This window comes from Balaenoptera ricei, chromosome 6, assembly GCF_028023285.1.
Source record: "Balaenoptera ricei isolate mBalRic1 chromosome 6, mBalRic1.hap2, whole genome shotgun sequence".
Taxonomy (NCBI): Eukaryota; Metazoa; Chordata; class Mammalia; order Artiodactyla; family Balaenopteridae; genus Balaenoptera; species Balaenoptera ricei.
The window spans coordinates 122,809,251-122,820,434 of NC_082644.1; the positions used below are offsets into that span (position 1 = coordinate 122,809,251).

At 58.0% G+C, this 11,184-nt stretch overlaps 1 protein-coding gene across 2 annotated transcripts; it reads right to left on the bottom strand.

The window, feature by feature from the left end:
• Positions 1-2,510: 2,510 nt before the first annotated feature.
• ZMYND19 (zinc finger MYND-type containing 19) lies at positions 2,511-10,972 on the bottom strand. 2 transcript variants are annotated; one of them, XM_059926651.1, is made up of 7 exons: positions 10,744-10,972; positions 10,006-10,124; positions 9,320-9,379; positions 8,518-8,624; positions 7,775-7,915; positions 3,207-3,387; positions 2,511-2,997 (listed from the first exon to the last, which is right to left on the bottom strand). In XM_059926651.1, exons 2-7 carry the CDS (start codon positions 10,009-10,011, stop codon positions 2,854-2,856), a joined length of 639 nt encoding a protein of 212 aa, XP_059782634.1. In that variant the 5' UTR covers positions 10,012-10,124; positions 10,744-10,972; the 3' UTR covers positions 2,511-2,853. The 2 variants fall into 2 exon arrangements, with proteins under 2 accessions (XP_059782634.1, XP_059782633.1); XM_059926650.1 differs by lacking the exon at positions 10,006-10,124.
• Positions 10,973-11,184: the final 212 nt, after the last annotated feature.

Sequence of the window (11,184 nt, forward strand, 5' to 3'; positions counted from 1 at the left end):
GCAGGGGTCTGTGCGCCAGTTAGATTTAGGATGAAGGGGAGGACACCCAGCACAGCCACGATCTGATTTAGTAAACCAAGTATGTGCCGACAGCATTCAATAAAGTCAGTGAACTCTACAGAACAGGTTTGGGGAAGGCAATTGTCTGATATTGTTATGGATTGAATTGTGTCCCCGAAAAAGATATGTTGAAGTCTTATCTCCAGTACCACAGAATGTGACCTTTGGAAACAGGGTCTTTACAGAGGTACTCCAGTTAAAATGAGGTCATTAGGGTGGCCCTAATCCAATATGACTGGCATCCTTAGGAAGGGGAGATGTGGTCTGTTAGACACCAATGGAAGACAATGTAAAGACTGGTAGGTCTCTAAGAGGCAAGCACTGCCTGAGGCTGCTAGAAGCTGGGAGAGCCTGGAACAAACCTTCCCTAGAGCCTTCAGAGGGAGCATGGCCCTGCCCACACCTTGATTTGAGAATTCTGGCTTCTAGGACCTAGACCATACATTGTTTTCAGCCACCAGCTTGAGATAATTTGTCATGGCAGCTCCAGGAAATGGGACAAGACTGAAATCCACATGGATACCTGGGTAGTTAGCCTGTGGTTTTTAAAGTGGTTTCTATCGCTAGAGATACAGATACCAGTCAGCAGCTCAGACGGCAGCTGAAGCAGAGAAGCAGAAAAGGTTGGTCAGGAAGCAACAGGACACCCTGAAATGGCTGAGCCACACATCTTGATTTGATCTGGTACAAAAGGCAGTCAGGCCAAGCAGCCCCCTACACCTCGCTCCAAACAGGTAAGAAACATGGCCCACGTTTTAACCATGAATGAATGTTGAACTTGCAGACGCTCTCAGATGTGTGGCTACAAAAATCAAGAGGTTCGGGGCCTTCAGAAGAGAAAAGAAACCAGGGGCTGGGTATCAAATAAAGAACAAGGGAAGCAAAGGGGAATAAAAACACTGGCAGCTTCACGAGGGCATCCACTCCAGGAGCCTTGATATGAGCAAACCCTAGGCCCCCATGGCCTCCACCCTCTTAGCTCCAGCCCAGACTCAGAGTCTCTAACAAGTAGCACAAGACACAGCACCATGAGGAGGGGACAGCCACCAGCTACAGCACCAGCTCCTGCAGCCACGTTGGACAGCGATCCCCAGGTCAAGGCTATTCCAGATGAGCCATGAGCCACGGCAGCAAGCACCCGGGATCAGGACCCAGCGTGGCATCCTATGGGTCGGCCGACACTCTGGCACTTCCCTTTCAATGTAATTTTCTGAGGAACAGCTGACCACAGGACAGTCCTGGTCAGGGAACGTAAACAGGCTGGAGGGCCGACCTGGCCACTCCCCAAAGGACACAGGCAAGACACACAGCCTGTAGCCCAGGGCCTCCTCATCCCAGGAGCCTGTTTTTAAAAGCAGACTGAGCACACTCAGGGCCCCATGCCTGGAAGACTACCCAAACCTCAACACGCTGCTCTACACCGGATTCCCCACCCCCATGGGCCTGGCCAGAGCTGGCCTCTGAATTGGGAGTTATCCCGGCCCTGGGAACGTCCCGAGGGCTCAGGCCAGCTGTGGTCGGTAGGACAGTCTCTCAGGACCACACAGCCTCTTCTCTGACAGCTTTCTGAGCCCCCACTGCTGCTCAACCTGGGGTCTCGGGGAACCCGGAGCAAAAAACCCCAACCTGGAAGAGGCACCACAGCTGACCTGCACGGTAGCAAGGTCTTCTCAGCAAAAACCCGTGTGGGCACGTGGAGTCCCTTCACCTGCAGAAAACCCCTCCCTCGGGGTTGGAACTGAGCCTTCCCGCCTGCTCCCCGCATGTTGCTATCACCCATTTCCCCAGTCCTGTTCTCCAGGACGCACTGCCCAGGAGGCCTCCAAGTTCTGCAAAAGAAGCTACGGAAAGCTCAGCTCAGTTCACAGACCAAAGGCCACAAAGGGGCTAGCCCCAGCCAGGGAAGCAGAGCACACACAGGGCGTCCTGGGAGATTGCAGAAACGCTGCAGAAAGGAGGGCATGGCAGGAGCCTGCAGGACCAACGTGGGGCCAGGGATGACCCAAGACGGACGCCAGCCTTCACTCTCCCTGGAGACCAGCAAGTTCCCAGCCACACCACCCAGCTCGTGGCCCCCAGGTGGCTTGGCCAGGTGTACAAGACGCTGCCCAGCCCTGAGATCTGCGGCTCCCAGAAGGAGCACAGGAAAGCAGTTCTCACCCCTGGGGCTGCTCCAAGTCGCAGGCGGACCTCAGCAGTCCTGCTGGGAGAAGCCCCCCGCCCCGCCCCGAGCTCCCAGGCACCCAGTGCATGAGTTCAAAGGGGCCGAGAACAGGGGCCAAGCAACTAACCACCCTCAGCAGCTCCTGCCACAGGACAAGGACAGGTCTGGGTCTCCTTCACGCTCCCACGCAGCCTGGGGGTGGGGAGGGCAGCCCGCGCACCCGCACCCACACCCACACCCACACCACGGATGCCGGCCAAGGCAGAGAGCAGACAGCAGCCAGGACGCCGGGCGGTCCCACCCTTTACTTTGCCCCAGCCCGGGCGGGCCGCCCTCCTCGGCTCAGCCGCCCGGAAAGTGAGTGTTACAGCAAATGACCCTATTTGTACTTTCTAACCCTCCCGCTGCCTCCCCCCCAAAAAAACTGTACATGAGTTTACAAACATATTAACATATAAATAATGAGAAGCGTCCCGGGGGGCCTCCCAGCTGTCTCTGCTCTGCGGCGCGCGGGGGGGCCTCCGGTGGCGGAGCAGGGGCAGGGGCAGGTGCAGCCCCCCTGGTGGCCCCGGTCCAGCCGCCAGCCGCGCCCGCAGCCTGGGGAGATGAGAAGCCACTTGACCGGCCGGTCATCGCTCCGGCTCAAGCTCGTGCTGCAAGGGGCGCCTCTTCTCCCGGCAGTGCTTCTTGTGGGCTGGCCAGTCCTTCTGCTGGCACTGGGAGCCGCAGTAGCGTGCCACCTGGCAGCGCCCGCAGATGTTGAACTCCCGGAGCTGAAAGGACACAGAAGAGCGGCGCTCCGGTCACACGGCAGACCTGTGAGGACCTGGCCACCCGTGCGCCGAGGCCGGAGGGTCTGGGCCCCGGTCAGGCAGTGACAAAGGAACGGCCACCGCAGGGGAGAAGCCGCGAGAGGGCAATCCTAGGGGAGGCGCGGGGCTCCGCAGGGTCGAGCCTCCGGCCCGGCTCCCCCACCGCGCACCTGCTTCTCGATCATCGTGCAGGGCGGGTAATGGCACTCGTAGTAGGTGCAGGACGTCTCCTCCTCCTCCACCACGTCCCCGTTGGCGTTGTAGTACCGGGTCACGTTCAGGACGGGGAACTGTTCCTCTATGGGGTCCGTGGGCAGCTGCTGAATCGCCAGCCAGTATAAGCTTTGCTCCCTTAAAGAGAGAAGCAGGCGCTTCAGGATGCCTTGGCCAGGAAGGGTCAAGGTATGGAGGTGACGATGAGTGACCCCAGGGTGGACCAGCTGCTTCCTCTTCTCAGGCTGCCCCGCCCCCAGTTTTGCAGCTTGACTCTCCTTTGGCCCATCTCACTGCCTGGGCTCACCTCTCCGTAACATCCAGTATGTAGCCTGTTTCATCTTCCCACTAAAAGGCACAGGGCAGGGCTTTGTCTGCCTTGCTCGTCAATCTCCCCAACGCCTGGGACGGCTGCACACAAGACAGGCACGGAGATCACGTGCTCGCGGCCCCAGAGGCGCCCACGTCTGCCCCTGGTTGGTCTGCCTGCCTGATTGCTGTGAGCTGCTCTACACCCCCCTGAACACTTCTCTTGCTGGACGGGGCCAGAAGCTTGTAAGTGCCCGCACCTGCCCCACAAGAGGCACAGGCGGTGGGGTGAGCACAGGCCCGCCCTGGGGCTGGCCCCCAAAGGAGGCACCTCCCGCACTCTGAGAGTAAATGGATGGGTGGACCAGCCCCTTCCACCCACCCACCCTCTCTGGGGACCAGGCCGGGAGGGACTTGGATAAAAAAGGGAAGGGTCTGGCACAGCACTGTAAATCAACTATACTTCCAAAAAAGAAAAAAGAAAAAGGGAAGGGTCACCCTCTTCTAAAGTGACAGACAAAAATTAACTCAAAATGGATCAAGGACCTAAATGTAAGACCCCAAACAATAAAACTCTCAGAGAAAACATAGGACAAAAGCTTCACAACATCGGATTTGGCAATAATCCTGGATATGACACCAAAGGCACAGTAACAAGAGAAGAAATAGGCAAATTGGACTCCATGAAAATTCAATTATTTTGTGCATCAAAAGAGACAATCAGGGACTTCCCTGGTGGTGCAGTGGTTAAGAATCTGCCTGCCAATGCAGGGGACACAGGTTCGAGCCCTGGTCCGGGAAGATCCCACGTGCCGCGGAGCAACTAAGCCTGTGCGCCACAACTACTGAGCCTGCGCTCTAGAGCCCGAGAGCCACAACTACTGAGCCCACATGCCGCAACTACTGAAGCCCACACACCTAGAGCCCATGCTCTGCAACAAGAGAAGCCACCACAGTGAGAAGCCCGCGCACAGCAATAAAGAGTACCCCCCGCTCACTGCAACTAGAGAAAGCCTGCGCACAGCAACGAAGACCCAATGCAGCCTAAATAAATAAATAAATAAAAACTTTAAAAAAAAAGAGACAATCAATAGAATGAAAAGGCAACCTATAGAATGGTAGAAAATATTTGCAAACCATATAGCTGATAAGGGATTTGTACCCAGAATATATAAAGAACTCTACAAGTCAACCAAAAAAACAAACGACCCAATTTAAAAATGGGTAAAGCATCTGAATAGATATTTCTCCAAAGAAGACATACAAATGGCCAAAAAGCACATGAAAAGATGCTTAACATCACTGATCATCAGGAAAATGCAACTCAAAACCGCAATGAGACCACCTCACACTCCTGGGATGGCTACTATCAAACAAACAGAAAACAAATGTTGGTGAAGGTATGGAGACACTGGGACCTCTGTGCACTGCTAGGGGGAAGGTAAAATGGCGCAGATGCTGTGGACAACGGTGTGGAGCTTCCTCAAAAAGTACCCAGAATTATCCTATGATCCTGCAATTCCACTTCGGGGTACACACTCTGAAGAATCAAAAGCAGGGACTCGAAGAGCTCTTTGTACAACTGTGTTCACAGCAGCATCATTCACGACAGACAAGGGGTGGAGGCAACCCAAGTGCCCACTGATGGATGATGGATAAACCAAATGTGCCATACACACACACACACACACACACACACACACACACGCAATGGGGTATTACTGATCCTTAAAAACGAAGGAAATTCTGACACATGCTATGACATGGATGAGCCTCAAAGACATAAATGAGGCGAAGTGAAATAAGCCAGACACAAAAAGACAAATGCCATATTAATCCACTCAGATAAGGTCCAAGGACTTGTCAATTCACAGAACAGTAGGTACCAGGGGCTGGCGGAGGAGATGGGTGGGGAATTAGTGTTTAATGGGGACAGAGCTTCGGTTTGGGAAGGTGAGAGTTCTGGAGACAATGGCAGGGTGATACACGACAATCTGAATTTGCTTAATGCTACGGAACCATGCACTTAAAAGTGGTTAAAACAATAAATGTTATCTGTATTTTGCCACAATAAAAAGATTTTTTTAAAGAAGAAAAGGGTGAAAGTCAGGATGTGGGAGAAAACTGGTTACTTTCTGAGCCCTCCAATGAAGTCCTGGAAGACAGAGGTGAGTTTCAGTCCCAGCTGGCTTTTGAAGGCAGAAAGGGAGGAAAATGCACCTTTGCAAAGAGCACCTTCCACGCGGCTGGGCCACCCTCATGGCCCCACTGAAGTGACGCCAGGAAAGCAGAGCAGAAGGTACACGCCTGGCAGGAGCTGTGCTGCCGAACCGCCCGCCTCACATATGGGGTGATTCCTACGAAGAGCCGCCGTGCGGAGGCCACTGAGTGAGACGGAAGGACACGTGACGCCGGGCCAGCGGGGAGTTCAGGCCACCCTTGGGCTGGCTCTGCCCCGACAGGTGGAGGACTGCTGACGGGCTGACCCCAGGCCTGCAAACTAAGGCCAACCCCAGCCCGTCTGCTCCTGGGACAACCAGCAGGGAGAGGTCCCTGGGGTGGTCCTGGGCCTCCTGAGAGTGGTCTGAAGGAGAATGGGGCAGCTGGGCCATGGCCTGGGGGAGACCACCGGTGGGGCAGCCCTGGGTGTAACAGACCCTTTTCCAAACAGGTCTTCTTAACTGTGGTCGCCTCATCTCACAACAATACATGGTGCTCAGATGGACAAATGCTGAGATCCCAGAAAGACAGACCCATCGCTGGGTGACACGGTGGGCAGCGTCCCTCCAGTGTCTGCGATGGGCAGCAGCAGACCTGCATGGAGCCAGGGAGGGTGAGCCCCAGGCCTGCCCTGAACCCCTGTGAGCGCTGGACAACTTGGGGGAAATCCACGGAGGCTGGTGTTCCGCTCAGCCGCCCTTACACTTGTCCTGATGACACAAGCTTCCTTCTGTTGATGAAAGAACCCTCCTGCCCCCAGCACGGAGACAAAAGTGACTCAAAACAAGCTGACTCCCCCACGCCGCCAGACACTGCTGAGGAAAGCGAGTGTGCAGCCCTGGCAGCCGCTCCTGAGACCTGGAGGTGGCTTTGTGGCTTTCCACATCTCAGCAGGGGAGCCATTAAGGGTCCTATCTTTGCTTCAGCCAAGTTGGGCTTAGTTTCTGTCACTTGCAACCAAAAGTCTAGACTCACATAACCTCCAGGAAGATGAAAATCCTAACCCAGCTATCACAAGAGGATCAGCCTCTAACAACAGAGCAGAGACCCCCAACGCCTGGAGACCCACCCCCTCCCCTCGTAGAGTTATGGACACTCCTCCGGAGCTGCAGCAGCATCGGATTGGATGTGGCCTTCTTACACCTGGGGACCATCCCCCACCAGCAAGCCCAGCTGGCCGGGCAATCCTGCCATTTCCTACCTCCAGTGCATGGGGCTCCACCGAGACCCCAGTGGTGACCACTGCAAAGGTTCCACCCAGTCTCCATCCTAAGAAACACTGACACCCCCGCACCGACCTCACCGACTTCTGCCTGTAGGGGAAGTCAGCACCTGTACCGCCAAAGTCAGGAAAAGCTGCCCAGGGGCCCGAGGAGATGCACAGAAGCCCTAGGGAGCCCCTAAATGATGCACACGTGGCCAGGGACACCCTGGCTCATTTTGGCTCCCATCCTGCGGGTCCCCCAGCTCTTCCTAAGGGCTCCATGAAGTCACAGAGGGGCTTGTTCCTGGGGCCATGGGAACTGCCCTCGGAGCATCCCCTCCACCCAAGTCCTCAGGACCAAGGAAAGGCGGAGGCTGAGCGGCCAACCCCCGAACCACACTGTCCTGCTTCCTTTAAACCACTGACCAGACAAGTTGTTTACAAAAGAGCATGACAGCAAGACCCATCTGTGTGCACAGGGGCACCCCTGAGATGGAGACGGCTCCTACATTTCAAGGGCGTCCTGCCCACCTACAGGGGACCGGCCCACATAACCCCTCTCCCCGCGAGAGCCAATTCAGAAGACCAGCCCAGAAAGATAAGCATCCAAGCGGTCTCCTCCCCCAGTGAAGAAAAAGAGGACCCCCGCACCTTGAGGGAAAACAGCCAAGGTCACCAAACCCACAGAAGCCTCAGAGCACAGAGTAGACGCGGGCCCCTCTCGGCAGTGAGCTTGGAGGGGTCGCCCTCAGGGGCATCTCAGCCACATCACCGGGCCCCAGGAAGACCCACCTCTGCTTGCTGGAGGTCTCCTCGGCTCTGGGCCGCCAGCCCCACGGCACCAGCTGCAGGTTGTCCAGGCGATTGTCCACAGTGACAGCGTTGAGGTGCACCACCTGAAAGCCGGGGGCGATGCCCCCCCTGTGCCGCTCCCTAGGAAACAGACAGTGCTCCAGGTGGGCTCCCAACCCTCCTGAACGCCTCAGCCGCGTGCCCTGAACTGGTCCCTTCTCACACCGACGGGACCCATCAGGAGCAAGGCTGCAGAGAGGAGCCCAGGTAAGTGCGTCTGTGGCCCGAACAGGACAGGCCACGTGCACAGCCCAGCCCCTGGATTTAAGAGCCAGGCTGCAGGAAGCCAAGGAGGGAACCCGAAACCGTCTCACACACAGCCTGGAGAATACCCCACTTGCGTGGTCCCAAGTACTTCGGAACCTCGCGGTTCACACAGAAGAGAGGAAGGTCCTTCCCCAACCCGGAGGAGGGGCCAGACCCCACCCCCTCCCCAGAGGAGGCTGCGTCCCAAACACACCGAGCAGAAAGGGCACTCAGCCTGCAGACTCTCTGGCTGCCCTGCCAGTGCCACAGGTCGCAAAGCAGCCACCCCTCCGGGATAGTGACAATGACACAGAATTAACTGGGAGACCCAGGGAAGGCACCGTCTGTCAACAAGGGGTCTGCTGGCTCCATGAGCCCCGTGCACCTCAGGGCTTGCGCAAACCCGACAGGGGAAATAAGCAGCTTGGAACACCCACCACAGCAGCTCATGAAGGAGCCTTCCCGACCCCCTTCCTCGGTTCTTGTCAAAGGCGTATGCAAATATCTTAGCACCATTTCCATCTGCGTCTACTTCCATCCGGGCCTGAGAAGAAACAAGAAAAAGCTCTGTTAAAAAGCCTCTGATTATCAACAACATTCCATATTAAAAAACAAGCCAGAGGGACAATCCCAGGCCTATTCCTGGGACCCTGGGGGTCTCCGGAGTCTCCCAGACACGTGGCACCAAGAAGCACTCTCCTCTTGTGGAGGCAAGACACGGTCACGAAGCACTCTTTGCAAAACATTGTGGACACAGAGAAATAAATCTTCCTACCCTTAAAAAAGAAAAAGCCCCCACCCAGTAAAAAATAGATAAGCCCTAGACCAAGTAAGTGTTAAAAGGGTGACATCTGAGGTAAGAGCGGGTCCACAGACTTGTGGAAGGAGGAGTGGGAGGGGGAGGACTGGAGCCCGGACAGCTTCGTCAGGTAGGAACAGCGGAGGGCCAGAGACGGGGGGCAGCCCTGGAGAGACTCCCAGGGCACAGAAGCTTGTCCAACTGAACTCAATCACAAACATGACACAATGTGTCTCCTTTTCAGGAAGAGCCTGCAACCAGGCGGAAGTGGGGGAAGACCAGCATCGCAGAGGCGGTAGGGGGCTCCACGGGGCAGTGACAGACAGCTTGAGAGGCTCGCGTACCAGGTCTTGCCCTCGCATCACAGGGAAGAAAGCCCACCCCTTGTGACCCTCCCGGGCATGACTAAGGGCATGCCAGCAAAGGAACGGCGTCCTTACCTCAAAGGAGTAGCCCTCCACCAGTGGGATGTCCTGCTCATCTATCAGTGTGTACTTGGTCTGGAAATTAACGTTTCAAGACGTTACATTTGGAATCAGTAGGAGGTACCGATAATAAGCAGGAGCGGCCCCTTGAGACTAAGCGAGGTCAGCAGGCGAGGGGCCGTCTATCCTGAAAGCAGGTAGAGGTGCCAAAGCCTGGTCCTTCCCCGCTCACGACCGCGCAGAGTCGCGGCATCAGGCTTCACTTCCCATCTGCTCGTGAAGAACCAAAAGAAGTGCCACAGGACTGGCCAGGTACTAAGCTGTGCATTTTAATGTGCTGATAAACCTAGTCCAAGAGTATGACGTCACTGGAGTAGAGAGAGGGGGCCGGGATTGAGGCAGAATATCCAGGTTTCAGTTAACATTTATTTTATTTATTAAGCCAGGCGGTCCTCACACAGATGCTCACTGAATCGTCCTTCCTACCTCTTTGTCTAAAATGTTCCAAATAAAAGTTTTAAGGGATGACATTAGTGCAATCAGTCACTGAGTTAGAAGGGACCTCAGAGCTGATGCGGAGCCCACCCTTCCCTAGTTAGAAAGCCACGTCCCCTTGCAGGAAGGGCAGGAAACGGTCCCCAAAACGGACCAGTGTCATTCTCGCTTGGAAAGCTTTTTTCTAGCATCTGAATCGGTTTTACCTTCATCTGACTGCCTCTGCTCCTCTCTCCCACCAGAAGCTTCCGCCGCTGGTGATGGGAACAGGGTTCCCATCCAGGGTAAGGTCCGTGGCTGGTGCAGCTGCACGGCCGGCCGGCTCCTGGAAACAGCCAAGCCTCAATGCCCACAGGTGCCAGGAAGCCCCAGCCTCGAACACGCGGAGGGCGGGGCCAGGTAAGGGAGAGAAGCAGAGGGAGGCCCTGCTCTGGCGAGGCCCACTGAGGCTCAGCCAGACGGGGCCGCCGCTGGCGGCACGAACCCTGCCCGAAGCTCACTACGGACCGGCAGGCACCGGCGGCGCGCACACGCAGGTCTCGGTGAGGAGCGAGCGCGCCTCCTCGGAAGGGCCTGCGCTCCCCGCGGCCGCAGGCGCAGCCACAGCCCCCTGCTCCCCCGACCACGGCGCACGGTCGGAGCCCCGGTCCGCAACCGGAGGAGGGCTGCCCCGGGAGCCAGGCCGCCGGCCCGCCGCCCGCAAACCGCCCGGCCCTTGCCCGTGCCCCCGCCCGGGTCGGGCCCCCAATCCAGCCCCCAGCCCCGCGCCCCCGACTCCCAGCCTCGCACCCACGACTCCGAATCCCAGACCCCGCCCGCCACCCCCAGCTCCGGTCCGGCCCCCTGCCTCGCACCCCGGCCCCCTACTCCCAGCGCCGGCCCGGCCGCCGGCCCAGCGCCCCACTCCCCCGGCCCGACCTTAGCCCCAGCCCCGCGCCACTCACCTTCCCGGCCACCCGGCCGAGCCGCACGATGCCCAATTTGAAGTCGGTCATGGCCGGGCCTGCGCTCGGCCGGCGGCGCCTCTCCCTCAGGAGGGGCCGGGGCCGGGGCGGGGCCACGGCGAGCCGGGCGGGCCAGTCGGATGAGTCGGGGTCAGGATCGGGGCCGGGCGGGCGGGCGGGCGGGACGAGGCTGGGCCGGGGTCGGGCCGCCGCCTCCTGGCGCCCGCCGGACCTGCCACGCGCCGCCGCCGCCACCGCCGCGCGCACCTCAGCGAGCGGGGCCAGGGGCGGAGCGCGACGCGGACACACCCCCGCGCGCCGCCGCCCGACCAATGGTGGGGCGCGCAGTGCGCCGGCCGGCGCGCGCCGCCACGACGCAGCCAATGGCAGGAGGGCGAGTGCGCCGGCGCGCTGAGGACCTGGGCCAGCGCGGGGGAGGGG

What these genes read in the sequence shown, in the direction of transcription:
- ZMYND19 (XM_059926650.1), bottom strand. Translation starts at nt 10,794, where the DNA reads ATGACCGACTTCAAATTGGGCATCGTGCGGCTCGGCCGGGTGGCCGGG. An exon ending in GAGACCTCCAGCAAGCAGAG is followed by an intron (nt 3,388 to 7,774) that starts GTGGGTCTTCCT and finishes TCTCTCTTTAAG; the next exon opens with GGAGCAAAGCTTATACTGGC. An exon ending in GCACGATGATCGAGAAGCAG is followed by an intron (nt 2,998 to 3,206) that starts GTGCGCGGTGGG and finishes GTGTCCTTTCAG; the next exon opens with CTCCGGGAGTTCAACATCTG.